Here is a 21,353-nt window from a genome sequence, read left to right as displayed (position 1 = left end):
CAGCAGCATAGAGGGCACCAGGACCACTCTGAATCCATACTGTGCTGAGAAAGGATGGGCTCACCTTGTTTGGAGCTGACGTCAGAGGGGACGTGAGACGGGTGTGACCCCGGGGAAAAGTGCTCATCGCTGTAGGTGATAAGAGGGGTGAGGGGGTGAACCGCATGAGAAGGCTGTACCACGGGCACCTTGTTGGACTGCAAGAAGAGAGCGAAAATTAAATTGTGTTAGCGAGGTGAGGCTTCTGCTTTTTTGAAAAAAAAAAACCAACAAACTCAACATTTCCAAAATGCTATTTTTAAATATTTGCATTACTGAAGCGGGGGAAACAGATGGACAGAGCTGACATTGGGGCTAGTGGATGGAAACCAGGTTTGCTGCCAGAATCGGCATCATCAAACCACTGGCACTCTGAGAGAGATACAGATACTGAGGAAATGCAGGGAAATGGGTGGGGGCCGGGAGCAGGAAGAACTGCATTTGGGAGACATTGAGACAGGGCTGCGGAAATGGCAAATGGAGAGCTGCAGGGCAGGAGGAGCAGCGTGCTGGACCGGCAGGCACTGTGCACCGAGGGCTGCGACTTAAGGACAGCAGAGTCAGCAGCAGTGCTGGAGAAACCCTTTGGTTATGGGAACAGCGTTTAAAAAAAGAAGGCTTAAAGTAAAGCTTTGCCATATCTCCAGCCTTAAGAGCAACACAAGCTTCATCAACTTCCCTCTTCCTCCCCCCACTGCTTTTCCTGCATGGCCATGGCACGGCACAGCTGGGACAAATCCCTGCCATCGCCAGAGGAACAGCAAGTTTGTTCCTTGCAGTTTTACAAACTCGGGTTGAAAACTCTTGGTCTGTCTACCGGGTGATGGAAGGGTCACCCTTAGAAGGCTGATTTCATATAGGAGTAGTTGGCAGTGGCCTCTCAAGAGGGTCACTTAGAGGGGAGACCTGCTGAGCACAGGGAGACAAAGCTGGGAGGCCTCTGACTCTATCAAGAACTCAAAATGCTACAAATGCCCACAAGGGTCCTGATACGGGTGCCTTAAGGTGATGTCCTTGCAGGGCAAGATCCACACTTCCCACCGTACTTCCCTCAGTACAGAGGCACAGAGGAGGAGGCAGGGAGCACGACAGGAGAATGCTGTCAAAATCACCTCTAATACCAAGGTTGCAAGACAGCAGAACTCCTCAATCCCAGTGAAATCCTGCATTATTAACACTGCTTGAAACTCAAGTTGCTCTTTCCATGGTGGGACGAGGCATAGTGAAGATGCCAGCATGTAACAGGCACTCCTCATTTGTGCCCTGCAACTCTACCCTGCCCCTTAGCACAAATAATTATGGAACAAATGGGTTTTTAATAAATTCCCCCCCAAAATAAAGCTATCCTTCAGACAGAAACACTGACAGCAAGGACAGCCTGTCAAACATAAGGAATTAAGAAAAAAAAAATTAAGAGGCCAATGAAATTAATTTTCATTGAGTTCACTATTGAAATCCTGGCACAAAGCAGATGTTAGGACATAGCTCCATGCACAAGTCCATGATTTTTCTGGACTTCTGGAAGCAGACGGGTTATTAAATAGACAATTTATTGTTAAGACTGATAGGAGTAGGGGAAAGGGAGCAAACGAGAATCAGTGCAGCATTTTCCGCTTTCCTTGTTTCCAGAGCACCACCTTAAGGAACTTGCATTAGCAGGCAGTATCTTCTTAATGTCTGACCTATCCCTCCAGTCATATAGCTCAGAATCTGGTGCCATGAATTTTTGCTAAATTATGCTATCCTTGCTCTCCTCTTAATTTTACGGTTTTCAATACAGATTTGCTTTCCTGTGGGAAAGAGATAAGAACCTGAGGATTTTAATTTAAGCTTCGGCCTTGTCTTATATTTTGCAAGATGGAGACAGAAAGCAGCGCTGGTAGGTGTTTTAAAGCCAACAAGCATTAGGTCCATTTTTATGACCAAATAATAAAAGCAATATGAATTCTCAATAATATCTATGAGTTGAGTCGTAAAGGGGATAGCTCAGACTGCTATTCATCTTCACCATCCTTATAAATTCCACAAAAAACAGATGCCAACAAATTTCAGACGATTTACAAATCGGGCCTCAGTCTCTAGCTATGAGACTTGTGGGCCAGCCCACCATTCAGCCATTACTTGATCAACAATAAACTGTATATTATGAATAAAGATAACCAATAGATGTATTTAGGTCACATACACACAGCTGCTAATCAGCATTAATTTCTCAAAATTTAGTAATTAACATTTTGTATTGTACTGGATGTAATTGTCATGCACAGCCCTGGTATCAGGGCTCCTTGCTTTCAGAAATCACCCATTTATACTTGGAGCATGCCAATCCCTGTACCCCTTTGCTCTCCAGCATCCTGCAGATTTTATTTTCTAATTCTCAGCACCTTATCCCCTAAGCCCATGGCAGCGGCTTTCAACAAGCAAAGGAACAGTGAGAAGTCAGGAGAAAAGCAAACTGCTTGTCCGTGGGCTTAAAATTAACATAGAAACGGGCCATATCTCCATTAAGAGCATTTGGGGGTCTGCAGAGCCAGAAATTGGGAGAAAAAAGTAGCAATAAAAAATAGCAATAATGCAAAGCTTCCCATCCTGCCTGCCCCACACTGCTTTGGGAAGACCCAGGGATCTCTGGTGGCTAAATCCTGCTGGTCACCCCAGTGTGACAACAGACGGGGGCTCGCTGGGCACAGGATGAGCCTCCCTGTTCCCTCTGCCCCCACCGAGATGGCCACAGTGATTGACAGCAGGAGGGCACACAGGGTGACACATGCACGACGAAACCAGGAGGAGAAAGGCCTGATGACATATTTTCCAGAAGCCCTATGGACTCGCAGTGGTTCTGCCACGGCACCTGCCCTACAAGGCAACCCAGACGGGTTATCTGGGCCTTCCTCACAGAGGGGGTTCAGGGCAGGAGACCAAGACCTCATATGTAGACACCTGGATGCCCCTCTTGCCACCCTCTCAACCCTCTCACTTCCAGCTGCGGTGAGGGATTGGCCCCAGGGGTCCCACCCAGTCCCATGGACGCTGCCCTGCACCCTTTACCCCGGGGACATCTGGACTGGAGATGCTGCCAAAGCCCCTTCCACCATCTACTGCTCACAGTGGGCACTACTGCTTTCCAGGGCTGTGAACCATGACCTCACACTCAGGTACAAAACTGTGCTGATGAGACTGCTTCTGCTGCTTCCCAGCCTTTACCCACTGGCTTCCTCCTCCCACAAACATGGCATCCCTACTACATTTGTCTCCTCAAATGTTCCAAAGACAACACATACAGCTGCAGAAATACTTGAGAGACTGACAGAGACCCAATCTTGGGCAACATGACCTCCATGCAGGGAGAACTCCACTTCTCATGGCTTGCTGAGAAACTGCTGACCAAACCCACAACCAGCTCTCCCTGGCACACTGGTAACATTTATATCTAATACAGGCATGGTGCACAGAGTGCCTTTTTTCCTCAGCACAGCCTGAAAATCTGCAAAACCCGATCAGTCCACATGCCTTCAACAAGACAATTACATAATTACGCACTGTCCTGTGTGGGGTTCTTCGGTTTTTCAGTACAGAAATTATACTTCATCCACCCACCAAAACTTAGCATTTTGGTAAAAGTAGATATCCAAGCAGCTTCTAAAACCACAATAAAGTGAATGAGGATGAAACTTCCATTTCCATTCTCATTTCCAAGACAATCTGGAGAAGCTGAACATTTGCTGAAACTGTCCCTAGCACAGCTCTGATGCAGCATAAATGGTGTATTACCACACCAGTGAAATTCCATTCTCTGTGCCTAAGGTTCTTCACATGACCTGGAAAGTAAAGGAAATGGGACATACAGCACAGCTCAAGATACACAATTCAGAAAAAGTAAATTGCTGAAAATGAGGACCTGTTGTTGACAACCTGAAGACCTCCTGTTATGTTTTAGGACACCTTATCACGCATGCATTACCTGTTACAAACACTAAAGGCTAAAGGCAAAGGGACAGCCTATTCCTGCTGACCTGGGAACACACAGCTGTGCCCCGCAGCATTCAGCTCAAAGGGACACTCCTGAGCTACTCAGCCTTGGTCGTCTCCTTCTCAGAGACCACACAGCCACCAGGGCTCCAGTCCCAAAGCACAGTCTTGCACCACAGACCACGCCGGCATCCTTTGGGAACTGGCCTCTGTGCGGCCCTCCCTGGGGCACTTTTTCTCATCAGCTTGGCCTTTCCAGTCGGCATCTTTTATTTCTGCCAAGCATGTGCTCTCAGGCTGAACTGAGGTAATGCAGGCAGGGGACAGTCCCCTGAAGGACACCAACAGGACTGGGAAAGCTTACGTGTACTGGAAACAGCAGGAGCCAAATTATTTGGCCAGTTAGGGCTAAAATGAAGCTGCTATTCAGATTTATGACTGACCTGGAATAAAACCCCAAAATCCCCAGTACAATGTTGGTGGGCAAAGGGTAAGAGCTTGCAGGGAAGAGGGCCTTGACCCAGCAGTCAGCATTATCCCAGCAGGAGCTTTGCTATGCACTGGACACCTGTTTAAAGCTATTGCTGTGTTAAAGTAACTCAGGAACAGGTCAGTACAACAGAAAACACTTCCCTTGCAAACAGCAACTATAGTCTGCAAGTGGTAAAGCTTGAACTTACTCAGGCATTTTGGCCAGGGCAAGGAGCAGAGTGAGAAATCTCCTGGCTGTGGCACTGGCACAGCTGCTGCCACATGGTTGGTGACCCCTGCATTGGCAGTGCCACACCTGCACTCGCGGAGCCATTCACCATTTCAGACATGTGCCTGCCCTCCCATCCGAGGAGAACACTGTGAGACAGTTCAGATTAATCTCTAGTGAGTTCACAGTGAAATGCTGCGGCACAAATTCAGTCTGAATCCAGTAAGTTATTCCTCATTTTTGAAATGCTTCTGAAGAAAAGCAAGAGTTCAGAAAAAGCCAAAACAGCCACCTAATACTTCAGTGAAGGCCCACACCTGTAAGGTATCTTATATGCAACAAGTGCAGAAACTATAAAAAGCCCGAGACAGCCACAGCAAAAATGCCTGTAGGTCAGCGCTGGGCGAGGCGAGCAGCTGGGAGCTCCTGCTGGAGCTGGGGCCACCATTTGTTCCAGCTGCTGCACAGAGAAAGATATTAAATTAATGACCCTTCAAAGGATATGCATCTACAAAGGAGGTCGCAGGCAGGCTGGGAGCTTTGCAGAAAACCAGGAGGCAAGCAAGCCTCTGCACACAAAACCTGAGCGTCCCTCGTCAACATCCAAAGAGGTGCTGGGTTGGTTTTTCTTTTTCCTCTTTTCTTTAAACATGAAGTTGTTTCTAAAAAAACAAAAAAAATCACCCCAGCCTGTTCACTCTTCCCCTCCTGTTAGCAAGTTATGCATTGGTTACAGATACTAGCAGATGGTCTTCTCAATTAAGATTAAAATAAGGCAACTGAAATAAAAAAAACCAAAACAACTTAAGGATGAATAAACACATGCATTCCCTTTCACTCCTGAAAGAGGGGATCATTTGAAGAAACAGCTTCAACTTTTTGACAACAAGTGCTAACTTGAGGGGGAAAACACAACAGATAGCTCCTCAAAAAAAAACCCACCAGCAAAACATCTTGAAACCTTTCCACTACTGCTATAGTAGTACCTCAAAATAAAAGGATTAAATGGTCCTGTTATTGTGGGAGAATTTGAGGCTTGATCTGAAGAGACAAAAAAAAAAAATCATCCCTTTTTTAGCCTTTTCTCATTTCTCGAAATCATCCTTAGGCTGAACGTTCTAGCAAACCCAGAAGACAGCAGTTTCAGCTGTCCTCTCAAAATACCAACAGCATTTTAATGGCTAAACTAACTTTGTATTTATGCTTTTGCTGACCAGTTGTTGCAATAAAAATGCAAGATCAAGAAGAATGTTATTTTGGAGCAATGTCAAAACCAAGCCCACATCTGGGTTCACCATGGACAGGCTTCAGCAAAGGAGTACCAGTGGTGGAAAAGAAGGAGGCAACAGTAACATGTTTTGGCTAAAACTAGTTACCAGTAGAGGAAACAAGCTCATCAGCACCAGTAGTAATAGCAATCACAATTTGCCACCTCCCTGGGAGCTATTGCACAATCCCTTTTCACAGACAACTTTGCAAAGTTGCAGCAAGGTCAATGTATACAGAGCTCAGGTTACTCCCCATCCCCAAACCATTTTTTAGAGGAAAGAGTTTTATGTCCAAAGTCAGCTTCTTTCTAGGCTCTTGACAGCAGAGATAATTTTATGCCTAATTTTCAAAGCCTTCTCCAATCCTTGGACAGTGCAGTTGGGAAAATGCCAGAGTGGGTATGGTGGGGGTGGATTGCAGCATTACTTTTAGTCTCACCTGAAGCTAAAAGGAACAGGGATAGGAAAGCATGCCCACAGGAACACACTGCTCACAGGAAACAGGGGCTTAGGAATACTGTGATTTATGAAAGACAAATAAAAAAGGTGCAGTCTTTTAACCCTGCTTCACAATTGAACAGCAGGAGGTCATTTATCTCACTGACCTTTCATGCTTATCAACAGCAGGGGTGACACCCCAGGGACTTGCCATTTTAAGGAGGTGAAGTGAAATGCTGCATCAATGCTGATGTGAAATTTTACAGCTTCAAAACTGCTAACGCTTACTCAGAACAAAACTAAAATCAAAACCACACATTTCGGGGGGGCAGACCGATGGCTCGATGAGGTCAGAAAAAATTCCTCCTGGTCCCCCTTTTCCTTGTGTGCTGTATTCAACTCTTCACCACAGAACTAAGTTGCACTTAAGTGCTGGGAGTCAGGAAAGGGCAGAAGAAGAAAGTTACACAAAGTCAGTTACTGGAAGTTTCCCCATCTTCCAAGGACACACTGCATCATGAAACCAGAGTCAGAGCATGCCAGGAGCCCTCAGAAGTCAGAGAGAAGAAGCTGCCAGTACATCATCAGCAGGCAAAAGAGGCACCCAGGATGCTTGCTAGAGCTTCCCATGGTTACTTGGGAGTAGGAAAAGTTTGTGACCTTTTTCCAGTTGTTCACACCACTTTCCTTTTTGGGAAACCCAGCAGCAAGTGGCTGTGTCTGCAATGCATGGGAAAGGCAGCTTCATGGCCAGCAGGACAATGCCACAGTCCACAGGCACAAAGATCAGCACCTGAAGCAAAGGGGGTGTCATGGCTAAAAGTGCAGGCAGCATAGAGGGACAGGCAAGAGGAATTGGAGAAAACTGCTCTGCCTGAAGCCCAAAGGGTTGCTGTGCAATAAAAAAATCAGTGCAATAGCTAGGGGAGCATTGCAAAGGAAAGTGCAAATGTGATTTGACAAAGCCTAGAATAAGTATCTATCTAGATGGATTACAATCAGTCAATAAATTCAGGTTAATTGCAACATTAGTGAGAAACCACCACTATTGGCTAGTCTACATTCTCGTCTTTTTCCAACTTTTTCATTCCTCTCTCCCCTTCAATCTTGGAAATTAATATAGCACAATTGTGATTTTTTTTTTTTTTTGCTGAAAAGTTGTAATAAGCATTTGAGTTCCCTCAAGACAGCTTTAAAAACACGAGTGTTGAATATCTGACAGAAACATTCTTTATTTCAAGTGTTCATTAAGCACTGCCATTAAGTAAGTGATTAAAGCACACCCAGTATTAAAACAGCTTGATTAGAAATCCCCTGCTATCTCCATTTTCTTCTCTCCCATGACTTCTTAATTTGTTTGTTCTTGGCTGCTCAGGAAGGCTGTCGGGAGACCTGGAGTGCTGGTGAACCATGTGGGGAGCCAGGCAGGTCTTGTAGGGCTCTGATCAGGGGAGGATTTTCTGCTCTGCAAGTTCACATATAGAGACTACACCTAGTTTTACACAGCCCATTGGTTCCGGAAATATCACTGATAGGGCATTTCATTAGCAGAAAAGCCGCATGCTCACAGAAAAGACTTTCCCTGTTATAATGTTTTGCCATGTCTTATCTCACTCTCTAAACTCAGCAATGGGTTCTCTTAGAGATCAGCTGCCAGCAAACACTCCACAATTTGACAGCCAGTGCTTGTTTTAAGCTCTGATCTCTGCAAGAAGGTCCTTTATCTCTGGCCATCCTGAACAGCTCATCTTTTTCCTAATGTGAAGATGAGCCCCACACCCAACAAGCAAGAACCTGCATCATCAAATCACACACTCAACCCCAAGAGTCTCTTAGCACCCCCAAAAACCTGGTAAATGAGACTGCTGCCACTACGAATGCTCTGGATGGTGACACACCCATGGGCCTTTATCCTGCACAGTATCCCTTCTTTTGCCTAATGCATCCTTGTCACAGACAAGCAACCCCCTCAGCTGGAAAGGTGTTTTCCCCCACTGCTTCCTGACCTGTCCAGAACATTTTCTGTTCATTACTGGCTAAAGAGAACAGAGGCCCAGCAATGTTTTAACAAGTCCAAGCTTGAGCCCCTGGGATACAGAGTTCTGGCTTATTGCTTGCTTGGACAATAAGGACAATTGTCCTAAGCCACCAGAGGAAGCCCACTGGACATCAGAGGAGCCCGTGCTCAGAGCCCAGCAACTTGCCAGGGGGGGAACAGTGGAATGTGACCAGAAAGCCCCAGTGGTTCTGAGTTGGGGGAAGGGGGCTGGAGTCCATCCTGCTGTCACCTCTTGTGCCATCTTCAGTTCTTCCCTGGGGACAAAGCTGCTCTGGTTTCTGTCACCAGAGCTATCTGCTGAGTTAAGACAAAGGCCCAAGCTTGTTTTGCTTGCCTCGAGGTTATCAGGATCCCTGCTCACAACAACTTTGGCATTTTCTCCAGCGTGCTCAGACCTACAAGCTCATGTGCTTCTCTCACAGGCAGAGGGATGTGCTTCAGTCCAATATTCAAACCTTGGAAATGGCTCAGGCAAGTAAAATTCCATCTACGACATAAGCACACAAGTGCTGTGTGAAAGCAGGTTGTCCAACAACAACTTCTGAAGCCCAGCATTTCTGTTCTGGCAGACAGCATGCGTCACAGGATGGGATGCCTTTTCCTCATCAGCCTCCTCAAGTCCCACAGGATACAGACCCAGGCTCCTGGGGGGAACCAAAAAAAAAATCCATCCTGCACCCTGGTGACAGGAAGATGCCTTTTGGCACTGCACATATAGTGGATCAAAAGTCCTTGAAATAGGACCTCTCTTAAATGTATTTATATTAAGTCTATGTTACAGCCTATCCAACACTGTATGTCATAACAAAGACAATCAGAGGCCCAGAAAACTGAGAAATGGGTCAACTTCTCTCTGAGCTGCAGTTTTCAAGGTGCACCGAATGTACTTGATTTAGAAAATGCAAGACTGTGACATATTGGGAAAACATCTTAGCTCTGTCATATAGAAGGTAAAAACAAGGGCTCAACACCTGCCTGAGCACCTCGCACACCTTTACATGTTCAAAACCTCTGTACCATGGCTAAGTCTGCAACTTAGACATTGACCAGGCAGCATCTTCTTAAAGCCAAAGAAGAGGCAAAGCAGAGATCATGCTGGGCTGGTCAAGCTACCCAACACGACTGATGTTTTTGGAAGTGCTCTTGCCTCATCCGCCCCCAAAAAAACAGGAGACAAAAAGAGAAAAATATAGGAAGAGATGTGATGATGGAGGAGTGACGAATTTGATGACATCAGTGACTCCTCTCAGCTGGCCTTTGCTCCTGGCCAGCCCTGTTCCCCACCACACTGATGCTGCTTGAAGACTTCTGCAGGGAAACCAGTGCCACTGGCTCCAGAGGGGCAGGAAGGGTCGCCCTGATCTGCCCTGGTGAGGTGAGGAGACGCTGCTGCTGGGATTGTAGCTCCTTCAGGGGGGTTTCCTGGCAGCAGTGAGCAGACCTGAGTGCAGCATGAAGTACAGTGCTGAGAGCCGGGGCTGCATGCACGGCATTACAGGTGACGGGGTCAGGCAGGGCCGAGTGGGATGGACACAGGGGCTGCTCAGCACATGCCCTCAGAGGGGGCATTTGCTCCAAATTGGAGGCTCTCAGGCATCACTGACCCTGCAAAAGCACTGCAAAAAGTTTTCAAGTAACTTCCTTGAGTCTGGCTAAACTGTATTAACAGATTTATCCAATAACATGCAAATTCAGGTTTTAATGAAAAGTCTTAACTCCCAGCTCTAAGTGATTTGGACTTTTCTGATAATGGCATCGGCTAATTACCAAAGATTTAATGCATCAAGTCTTAGCATACATCAGTGTAAACAATATAACCATTTAGTGGAGGCAAAAAGTCATCTCATTAGACATCCACCATTGGATGTGGGCAAGATGGTCCAAAGGCTTAAAATAAAATATTCATTTTTAAACTAAAAAAAAAAAAAAAAATCCCTAAAAATGTACAAATGATTAGACCAAAAGTAGCAGTCTGCTAAAGCTTCACTGGGATTGAAAATGCAAACTGCAACGTTTATCTGGAGGTAAAACGCATTTTCAAGTACTTAATTTCAGCAGCACTGTTCCAGAAGACAAAACCAATTTTAACAGGAATTAAAGCAATAAGGCCCTCCAGAAACAGGATGTCTCTTAGACAGGTTATTTCAACCATCAGTAGAAGGTCACAACATGAATTATTTCTCTACCACATTGTGCAAGATGATTTCAGTATAAACAAAAGTGTTGAAAAGCTACTAACTTAATTTTATAGATCATTCCCACGAGGGTTTATCACATCAATAAGACACAAAAACATGCCCTAAAATTACATTTTATTGTAGCTAAAATAGAAAAATCACAGTCTACAGCTAAGGACGAGCAACAAATGACCTGAACAAGGCATGGGCTCAAAGAAGCAGGGCTGGAAACACTTTTTTTGGCCCAAACCATCGATGCCAAGTGTTTTGTTTGGACTCTTGAAAAAAAGAAGAGCAATAAACCTTACCACACAACACAGCTGGATGCCGAGCTACTGACACAAAACCTAAATGCTCGTTAGTTTTAGTCTTGTTTGCCAAATGGCATCTTAGAAGACATTAAAAAACCAGATTGATACCTCCAAGCCATGGGCTGACAGTGGGACATGACTCAGGTAAGGGGAGGGCTGTAACTATAATGGACCTGTACAAGCCACCTGTTTGCAGGAGGAGTGGAAAAAGGATATCCAGATAAGATAGAGCACCCCACTTTTGTGCCTGCATGCTGCCTCTCCCAGAGCAGCTTAGGAAACTTTTTTTTCCGCTCCCCAAAAAGCAGATATGGCAACCTCACAGCAAGCCCTGCCTCCAGACAAAGAGGGAAACCAAAAGAGGAACCCTGGAGGGATGCTCCTACATCAGCTTTGGAGTTTGATCATCCTCTAAGAGCTGCCTATCCCCACTGAAACACACACTTGCCACCCAGGGAGTCCTCAGGACCCAAAGTGAAGCTGTGTCAGGGGAGGTTTAGGCTGGGTATCAGGAAAAGGTTTTTTACCCAGAGGGTGGTTGGGCACTGAAACAGCTCCCCAGGGCAGTGGTCACAGCACCAGCCTGACAAGAGTTCAAGAAGTGTTTAGACACAAACTTGGGCACATGGTGTGACTCTTGGGGTGTCCTGTGCAGGACCAGGACTTGGCTTTGATGATCCTTGTGGATTCCTTCCAACTGAGGATATTCTATGATTCTAAGAAAATGCATCTTTCCCTGTACTGGTGGCATTGCCTCTCCTCCAAATCGTCACTAGCCATGTTCACCACTCATCCCTGCCTCTGCTCCATCACCCTGGGAAGCTTCCTGGGCCTCCTGGCCCTGCTTGGCTCACTTAACTGCACGGCACCCTCAGCCTCCCCAAAACCAGGCATTTCCTTCAGCTTTCAGGCCTTACACATGCAGGTGCATGGCTGTCCTGGGCACTGACCTGAAGACGCTCTGGTGGCTGGGGTGGCAGCCCATGAGATGGGGGAAGGCAGGAAGAAACATGGGGCTCACCTACTCCCTCTTGCCACCCCAGTCAATCCGGACTCTTTCCACTAAGCTCCTTCACCCACTTGGCCACAGGGCTTAAAAAAGGTATGCACAAGACACATGATGCATTTTAAATCCTACACAGGATATTTCTGCCTGCTGATAGACTTGAATTTCCTTTTTTTAATTCAAGAGCTACCCTTTAAAATTTAAAAATCACTCTTAAAACCAAAAAAACACACGCCAGCCCACAACCTAAGTTTTGTGCAGCAGGAATCTACATCCTCATAAAAGCCCTGGGCTGTGCTTTATAACATGGGTAGAAGTCTAAACATCGTAAAAAACAGCCTAAATTGCCAGATTGCCCAAGCCTCCAGTAAATCACCCTTCCAGATGGGCTTAGAGCTGCACATAGAGCCCCACTAGTAGCAACAGGTCATCCTGCAATTATATTTCAATCCTACTAAACTCAAACAACATTATATGAGAGTTATGCTCAACTGCATTAAAGAAGCACTTCCAAAGTTTACCACCACCCAGTCATTACCAACAGTTTGATTTTTCATTCAATTAGTCTTCACCTGTGCAATTAACTCCCCGCTCAAAGCATGGCAGAGGCTGGGATGGACAATTTCTTATCATAACTACATCCCTCCTTGCTACTTTTCATTGCAATAAAGGCTGTACTTGGGAGAAACTCAGTGCGTTAGAGTCTGCAAAACACCACTAAACAATTTATCAGACAAAAAAAATAGCTTATGCCAGGAGAGCTTGGAGAAGCACTCAGCCCCTCACCCCACTCCACTGCTCACAGGGCAAATGGTTAAGAGTGCCAGAGATGGCTCAATGCAGCTTTAATCCTTTTCTTTTTTGGCGTGGACACACATAGGTTCTACATGAGACCTGCCCATCCCACTGCAAACCGTGGGGCAGCAAACCCTGGAACTGCCGCAGTGTCCAGTCTGGCACTGGGGCTGGGCAAACTGTGCCAGAGACATTCCCACCCAGCAGCCCCTCCAACTGCCACCCCCAGCCAGCAACATTCACAGGGTAGACACACACTGGAGACAATTTTTTATTCTGTTTTTTTTTTCCCTGCTCCTTCCTGCTCTCTCTGGCTTTCCCCTACTCCTACCAGAACTGGCAGATTCCTTCCCTGTTGCCATCATTTCAGAGGCAAGCACCTCAAAGAACCTCACCTCTCCCCTGCAGAGGAGCAGACTTTTTAGCTGGATGATTTGAGGATCGTCTGCCTGTCGGGTGAGAGACACAGGCAGTCCTGCTGCAGGTCCCATAGATGCTGCACATAGACATTTTGAGTTTGCTCAAGAGGCTGCATATCCACAGTCAACCACAGACTTTGCCACATTTATTTGCAGATGAGGCAAATTTTTACTGCCCCTCTTTTCAAAAAACAGGCTGGGAGACAGATTAAGGGACATTAATTTCAGCTTTTAAATCAAGGAATCAAGTGCTCTGCTCTAAAAGAATTAATTCATTTTCCTCTTTATGGAAGAAATTACCCTTTTTGATGGAGAGAAATCATGGTTCTTCTTACTTCTATCCTACACCTAAAATAAGGATGCCTTAACCTCATCTGAAACTGAAAATTACTCCAACTTTCAGGCACTTAAAAGAATTCCATCATCTCACAGGCAAGACACTATTCACACCACAAACCAGGCAGAGCTCCCCATGCCTTTCTCAGAGTTTCATGATGCCTTGAGTTTTAGCTTTTATATTTTTCAAATTCTCTGCTGCTTGGTGTGTGAATCTGAAGCTTCATACTGGGCATTGGTAGGTTCTTTTCACAGGGTGGTTGGAAAAAACAATCCCTTCCCAGCTAGAGAATCCAGGACACCCATTACCCAAAAAGTATAAACAACAGCAAAGGGAAGGGGGCAAGCCAGGAGGCTGAGACTTCATAGCCTGGGACTGTGGTTGGACAATTGACCCAAATATGTAGATGAACCAAAACTTATAAAAGTGTAAAAACCTGTGACCAGAATCCATCTTGGATTCAGCTTGGTTGTAGCGCCGGCCAGGCTCTTGCACTGCCCAAGGTGTATCCTTTCAATAAATACCTATTTTATTCCTTTTGCTCTGCCTAGTCTCTGTTCCAGGTCAGCCTGAAGGCATCATCAGCCTGAAGACAAAGATGGAAAATACTCTATGCCAACCAATCAGGCTAAGGACAGTCAGCCTCCAGACAGCCAGAGACAGGACTATGAGCCATGAGGTGAATCCTTGTCACCCCTACTCTAGGGATGCACTCCCCTCATGCCACTGAACTAATATAGAGGCAAAAATATGGCACTGTGCTTTCATGTATGGAAGCAGAGACAGACAGGATTTGCTCATCTCAAACACCTCTTCCTTCCACTCACCCTCCCAAACGTCCCTGTCCAAGCACAAGCTGCTTGTGGGGGACAACCACCTCAAAGTGAGTAATTGAACGCCAGTCTATCAAATCAGTGAGAAAACAATATCCTCTCATTGGAAGATACTGCAGATGATTTCTCATCTGCCCAGGATTTTGGCACTCACAGATTTTATCAATTGCACAGAACTAGGAGCTGAGAACAGGAGGAGAGCAGGCCCTCAGTGTAGCACAGAGACAGAGCACAGCTTTTATCAGCATTAACTCTCTCGCGCTAAGTCAGGGGAAGGAAATGCTGCCTCCCCCACAACATTATTTTTTAAAAAACAACCACCTTTCCTCTTCAGAAGGCCAGGTGTTACATGCTCTCGACATCAAGTTAAGGCCAGGCTGGCTAATCCGTAGGTTCACTCGTTAACGAGATAAAGGATTTCAGTTCGGTGCCGCAGCCGGGCTGTGGGAGCTGTGGGCTGGAGGAGCACTGCCGGCAGCTGAGTGTCACTCCTGGAGGAATGCCTGACCTTTCCCGGGGCTTTGATCATGCTGGCTCGCAGCGTGAGATAACCAGCCCTTTGCAGAATCCGGAGGTAATAAAAAAAGCAGCTTTGAGGCTTCGTGTTTTTGCAGGGAAATACTTACCTGTGTTCCCAGCACACTGCCCAGTCCCCACCACCATCCGCCCCAGATTTCAGCCACTTTACAGCCAAACCCATTGCTGTCAACTAAGGGAATCATATCAACTAAGGGAATCACATAAAGCCTTCAGATGCGTTTTTAGCTCTTGGTTAATTTCTCTTAATTGAAGAGGGTACTTGTGCACTGTTGTTAGGGAGGATACAGAGACTCAAAAAGGAGCAGAGCAAGAGAAGTAAGGTCCCCAATTAGTATGTGATTAAGCTGTAAGTAGGATAATAGGAGGAGAAATTTTGTATCTTATACAAACAAGATAGCAAAAGAGATAGATAAAAGCATGGAAGGCAAACAAGGCTTTATCCCCAGTTCCCCTCTCAACACTCAAGCCGTATAGAAAGGAGTGGATTTGCTGAGGGTTTTTTGTTTGCTTGTGATTCTTTTAAAGGTGGGTGTCTTTCTCAGGATAGTTCATGATGGGCAATTTAAACAAGCCAAATGTAGTATCAGGTTAGTAAAGCATGAAATACTTGGAACCCTGGGCTGAATGTGCTGAATCTGTAAGTGATAATTAGATCAATCTTGAATACTTCCTTTAATGAGTCTACACAGGCATCTCAGCCACCCAGTCTGCTTTTCGTTACCAACGTAGAGAGTTTGCATGATCTTCTCAGACTGGGGTTGTTTTTTGTTTTCTTCTGTTTGGGACACTGCAGCACAGTCTCTGAAGTTGGAGCTACAATTCCTTGATGCTCTCTGCAGGCTGTGGATGAGGCACAGGGCTTGCTCTGCAGCACTCCTCAGCTGCAAGCAGGCTGATGCTGAACCGAGCAGACCTGGATAAGTTACCCCGCTGGGGGGGAAAGAGTTGTACTCAGCTACGTTGTCTTCCTCACGGGGTTAACTATGTAGATTTCAGATGCAAATTTTACTTTAGGGCAGGCTTTATGGTATTAAGAGTCTCTTTTTCAGCCTTCTGAAATTTCATATGTATACATGCTAGAGCTCTCTCATCTCTCTTAATTGGGTTTCGTGGAATTTCAAGGCCTGGGGGCCAAGAGGGGAGGGCTGCTGATTAAAGCACGCCATGCAGAAGTGGATGCAGAAGTGTTGCACAGTAACAGGAGGGAAACAATTCCTCTGAGCTTCCTGCCTCCACGGGCAAACCCCATCTGCCACTTGGGAGGAACCCCATATTTTGCCCTGGTCTTCCTGAGGGTGCAAGGATGCCCTCTGCAATGGGCACTGCAGGGAGGATGTTCAGCCCTACTTCTTCCGAGGTGCAAATCGATTTCAGAGGTTTGGAGGCAGCTACATTGGTTTATTTCACTGGAAATAAGCTGTGTCCTCACTGCAGACCTGAATGGGCCTTCTTCCCACAGTCCTAACCATGACTTAGACACTTCAGAACCATTAAGGAGGATTTAAAGGCTATTTAATCTCCCTTTATCCCTTTTCCTAACCCAGCACGTACATGTATGTCAGGATTTCTTAGGATGTGATGTCTGAACTCATGAGATGACATGTGTCTGTGTGTCCCCACAATGAGAGCACAGAAAACAGCCATTCCTGCATTTGGTCAAACTCTATCTTTCCACATACAAGGATTCAGTCCAGGAGCCTGCTTGCAGCAGCTAAATACAGATATTCACACACCCATTATAAATGCAGTCTAGTTTCGTTTTTAACCCGCAGGAGGGTGTGGAGGGAGAAGACATCAAAGCATGGACACAGGCTACCCTGGCATTCTGGGCGTGCAATTTTATCTTCCCCTCATTTCCCTCCTCTCCAAACCAGCTGCTACAACTATCATGATGCTTGCCCTCCGGCCAGTAGGCTGGAAAACTGGCTTCCAAGGCAGTCATTAATCTCTCCCCATTGCCCAGCTGGCACAGGATTTTGCTTAGATGGGAGAAGAGTCAGCTCCGTGCGCTTTGGAACACCGGCGAGTCCCCCAGCCGTGCGTGCCAGGCACCCTCCGGCCCCGCTGCCGACACCGGCACAGCCCGGCACCGCTCACCCTGCCGCGGCACAGGGGTCACCACGCACGGAATGAGAAGGGTAAAATTCCGGCACAGGCACTGTAGAGCACTGAAAGAGGAACTTTGAATTATATAACCCCCTCCTGTCAGCAGTGACCGTGAAAAGAACTGCTGTGCATCTTCGGGGGAAGATGTCTTGGCTCAGAGCTAAGTTTAGAGGCTGACTTTTTGCACAGCAATAGCAGCAGAGAGTAGCCCCTACATATGCAAGTTATGCAAGTGAAATGAAGATGCATGTAAACCTTTAGCAGAAAAGCACAGCTCAGCAATGCTATGCTTTTCATTCAGCCATCAGGGTTCAACCCATCTGAGGTAACAGGGCTGGAAATACACAGAGGTGAACGGTATGCTGAGCACCAGCAAGGGCTGCTCCAGCACAGACAAACTGAAACGAGAATAAAACAGGCTCAGGAAGTACCTGCACACCACTGTAAGTTTGTTAGGGAGATAAAGTAACAAGAAGTGTGCTTTATGTGATTATAGCCTGAAACAGCCATTTTACTGTCCCCCACCATGCACTGCACTGTCCCAGCAACTTCTGACGCAATGTTTGACCATTCACTTCGAGTCTGCTTCTTTTCAGAGAACACTTTTTTCCTGTGTTGATGGGATGATTCGCACCAAACTTGTCATATCCTCTCAGTAATACCACTCATTAGCCTTTTTTAGAGGGGAAGAATGGGGCCTGCCAAGACACCATGAATACACACCTAAACCTGCATTTGATCTGCCAGTAGTATTGGTTTCCCCAAGAAGAAGAAACATGCAGGCAACTTTTTGATCTTCCTTAAAGTACTGCTTATCTCAGCTTTTGTTTGTTTTCTGTTTTTCAGGTGTGGGAGAGTGTCTGATGTGAATGCCACCCACTGTAAGATATCTAGGCAATGGAAAACCACCACTGGAACAAAAATAGCACCACCTTTGTCTCCCCTGCCTCCCCCGGGCACAGGCCACATTCAGGACAGCACTGACAGCATGTGCAGCTACAAGCACACTTTGCAGATCACAAACTCAGAGGTGCGAAGCATGAGTCTCCTCTCATGTATCTTCCAGCTATTTGTTAGGGAACCACCGAGTCCTTCTGGATGGCTATCCGAAAAGCCAGCCTTTGGTAACAGCTGTGGAGCAGAGGGCTAGTCCCCCCAAAGGCTGCTAGTAGGTTCAAACTCCTGCTTGGCCCAAGGAAAGCTGCCACCTGCAGTACAGCCAGACGAGTGAGCACTTACAGCAGCACAGTTCACAACAAGTCTAAACCACGCTGAGCTGAGCCTTCTTCCAGTGCCCAGGCCTTCCTTTTCTCACCCTCTCCTTGCCATCTAGAGGGAGTGCCAGTCCACAGCTAGACATAGGACAGGGTGCAATAGCAACGGTACCAAATCCTAACGTTGAATGGGAGACTGGTCTCAAAGGGATTAATGTGAGGTTGCAGGTTAAACCAATATTTATCCACATTTATGGCTCAGTCCTTTTTAACTCCAGAGCAGGCTGGCCAACCTGAGCTTGGAGGAGAGGTTTCCAGGTGGCTACTACACTCCTTCCAGCTTTGGAAGAGAAGAGAAAGGACAAAACAACCCAGCAGCCAGGTAGAGGAAGGAGCTCTCCCTGAGCAGGAGGCAGCAATCAGCAGCTATACTGCCTGTTCTGCAGCAGTGAGCATGTGGCACACGGGGCCACTGATGTGCACCACATGAGCTCTCCATCCCCAGCACATCCTTCCTCACTGGGAAAGGACAGAAACCTCCAGGACACCCAGCTGTGGGGTCTGTTGCTGAAATCCTGCAGGGCTTCTGCTGAAAAAGGCACTTAAAACGCACACTAAAAATAGAACTTGCACTGATGCTATATTTAGCAAGAGGGTGCACGCTTTCAAAAAAAGGCTGTTGCCCCCTCCAGCAGCAGAGGGAAGGCAGCCAGGCATGCCCCTGGGATGGTCCTGCATTCCAGCCCTGCTGCAGCAGCACGTGCTGGCACCCCAGCATAAGTGTGCCTTGGGAGAGCTGCCTTTTTTCCTATGGAAAGGTGAAGACAGGATGCAGGAAACCATTTGCATGGTCACTAGGTAGAGGTCCCTGTTCCACAGAGGCCAAGTGGGATGCAGGACCCTGGATCTCCCTGGGAGCTGTTGGCTAGTCCCAAAAATTGATGATTCCTTCTCTGTGCCAGGGTTTTTCTAAGTGCAATAATGAGCCTCAGGTATTTCATAAAGCACTTACAGATATGTTGCTTCATCCAGGTGCCAGGAGACCAGGCATGGCCACTGAAAACTTGTCAGCTAGTGAAAACACAAATTTTTTTTACTTTGCTTTTCAAGCCAAGTATCTGTCAAAACCCTTGACTAACTGTATCTCAAGTAAAGGGAAAAATGCTCATTCCCTAGCTGGACAACTTAGGCTATGGGGGCAGATCCAGACCTGATGTCACACAGGCACTGATGTCTGCATTGGCAAGCCCAAAGGGGCAGGTTTGCACTTTCCACATTTTATGCTGGGTTTCCTTTCCCCCAGAGCAAAGCCAAGGGAACGTGCAGCACAAGAAAGGATGCCACACAATCCATCCAGATGCTGCATGGGAAAAAGTGTCACCTTCTCCCCTTGACTCACTGAGCCCTGTGGGGTGGCAAGACGTGACGGGGGTGTCCCACCTCCAGCACCCACGAGGAGCCACTGAAAGCCAAGCTTCTAATTAAGACCACAGCTTTGCTTAATTGAGTCCAATTCACCTGTGACATGAAGAGTCCCAATCCCATCAACAATAATGGAACTGCATCGGCTTACACCAGTAATGACTTCAAATCAGTGGCATAATAAAGCTAATTCAATACTTTTCCAGGTCCGGCTGACCAGGCTGCCAAGGGAGAGCAGAGACAGCCTTCCTCCCTCGGCACCAACACCTGCTCGAGGACAATGTGAACAGTCCAAGGGCTGAAAAGACAGGAAATGTAAAAAATAAACTATGTTTCCAACGAGACTAAGGCTTAATTTTAACACTGAATTACTCCTGCAGGTGACCCTGTGCGAGTGCTGATGACAAAGCAGCACTGCCCACAACTACTCTCCAGGAGGAGGAACTCTGAAAGGCAGCCACAGGTTTCCAGCCTGCCGGGTGCTGCTGAGCCGTCCCACCAAGCTGAACCCACCACCTCGGGGCACCGGGGACAGAACTTGTGTCACATGTTGGATAGCACCTGCCAGGGTGTGGGAAGGAGTTCCGGAGAGACAGCCACGTGCTGGCAGCCCTGGGGAGGAAAGTGGGGAAACATGGAAGTCGCCCGATGTAGGCAGACATGCAAATCAGCAGCTGTGGGGCCACACCGACAATCTGCTAATTGCCTCAGCAACCTCCTAATTGCCACGGTGCCCTCAGCTCTCTCGGGGCAGGGACTGGGAACAGCCAGGAGGAGCTGGAAGGAGCGAAACCCTCCCACGGGAGCAGGGGATGTGCTGCCAGGTCAGTGCCGCCTTGGGACAGCCCGAGTGCCCCCAGGGATGGGAATGGCCCAGCTTGGCCCCCGACCGCCCCACACAGGCCACTGCCTTGCGCACACAAATTTGTCTCTGCCTCGAGCCAAAAAAAACTAAGCCGACACTCTTTAGAAGAGACGTGCATTATTTTAGAGCAGTCAAGTTATGACTGGTCTGATTTCCATAATACACGCTCTTCAAACATCTGCCTGTTATTTAAGGCTCGGCTCCACTGGGACAGAACTTGCCAGGGCAGACCTTTGAGCCAGTGTCCACGGAGGACTCCTTGCTTCCAGAGATATCCCTGGGCAGAAGTGTGCCCAACAGGTCAGGCTGGTCACTCCTCGCTCCTGCAGCCACATCCGACTCCATGTTTCTGAGCCCTTCCCAGCGCACCCACTGATGCTCCCATCGCTCCCATCAAAGGAGGGCTCTGTCCCCCTCTCTGCCAGAAGTATCTGCTCATGCCAATGAGCCAGAGACACCCCTCAGAGGACCCAGCAGAGAGTCTCACATCGTGGGCATCTGCAAATCCCCTGGCACCTTCAGGTTGTCTGCCATTTTTGCAGGTTTTGTTGAAACCTGAGTGTCCCAATTAGATGAAGTTAAATGCTGGCCTGAAAAACAAGCGTTGCTGGCAAGAAAGTTATCCCAGCGTTATTAGACTGCTCCCTCCCTACCAAGAGACCGCAAATTAGTGTTTACTCTAGAGGCCAAGTAGGCCAGCTTTGAGAAACTGTGCCTGCCCTGCCATCCCACAGGTTTCCCAGGAGCTCCCTGGGGGTTCCTCAGCACACACCTAAAATGCTCTGCATTTAGCCCAGGCTCCATCCTAGCCTGACACAGCATTTAGCTACTGGTTTTATTCCCTGTGTGCTGTAC

At 47.2% G+C, this 21,353-nt stretch overlaps 1 protein-coding gene across 4 annotated transcripts in view; it reads right to left on the bottom strand.

Annotated features, from left to right (window-relative positions):
- Window positions 1-21,353, bottom strand: part of LEF1 (lymphoid enhancer binding factor 1) — a 70,277-nt gene that overhangs the window by 28,702 nt on the left and 20,222 nt on the right. For all 4 annotated transcript variants that reach the window (XM_014878317.2, XM_088163853.1, XM_088163854.1 and 1 more), the window contains exon 5: window positions 65-197. In XM_014878317.2, the coding sequence (XP_014733803.1) occupies window positions 65-197 (133 nt within the window). The remainder of the gene's footprint in view (window positions 1-64; window positions 198-21,353) is intronic.

Source organism: Sturnus vulgaris, chromosome 4 (genome assembly GCF_052056855.1).
Source record: "Sturnus vulgaris isolate bStuVul1 chromosome 4, bStuVul1.hap1, whole genome shotgun sequence".
NCBI lineage: Eukaryota > Metazoa > Chordata > Aves > Passeriformes > Sturnidae > Sturnus > Sturnus vulgaris.
This window is presented reverse-complemented; position numbering and strand designations above follow the sequence as displayed.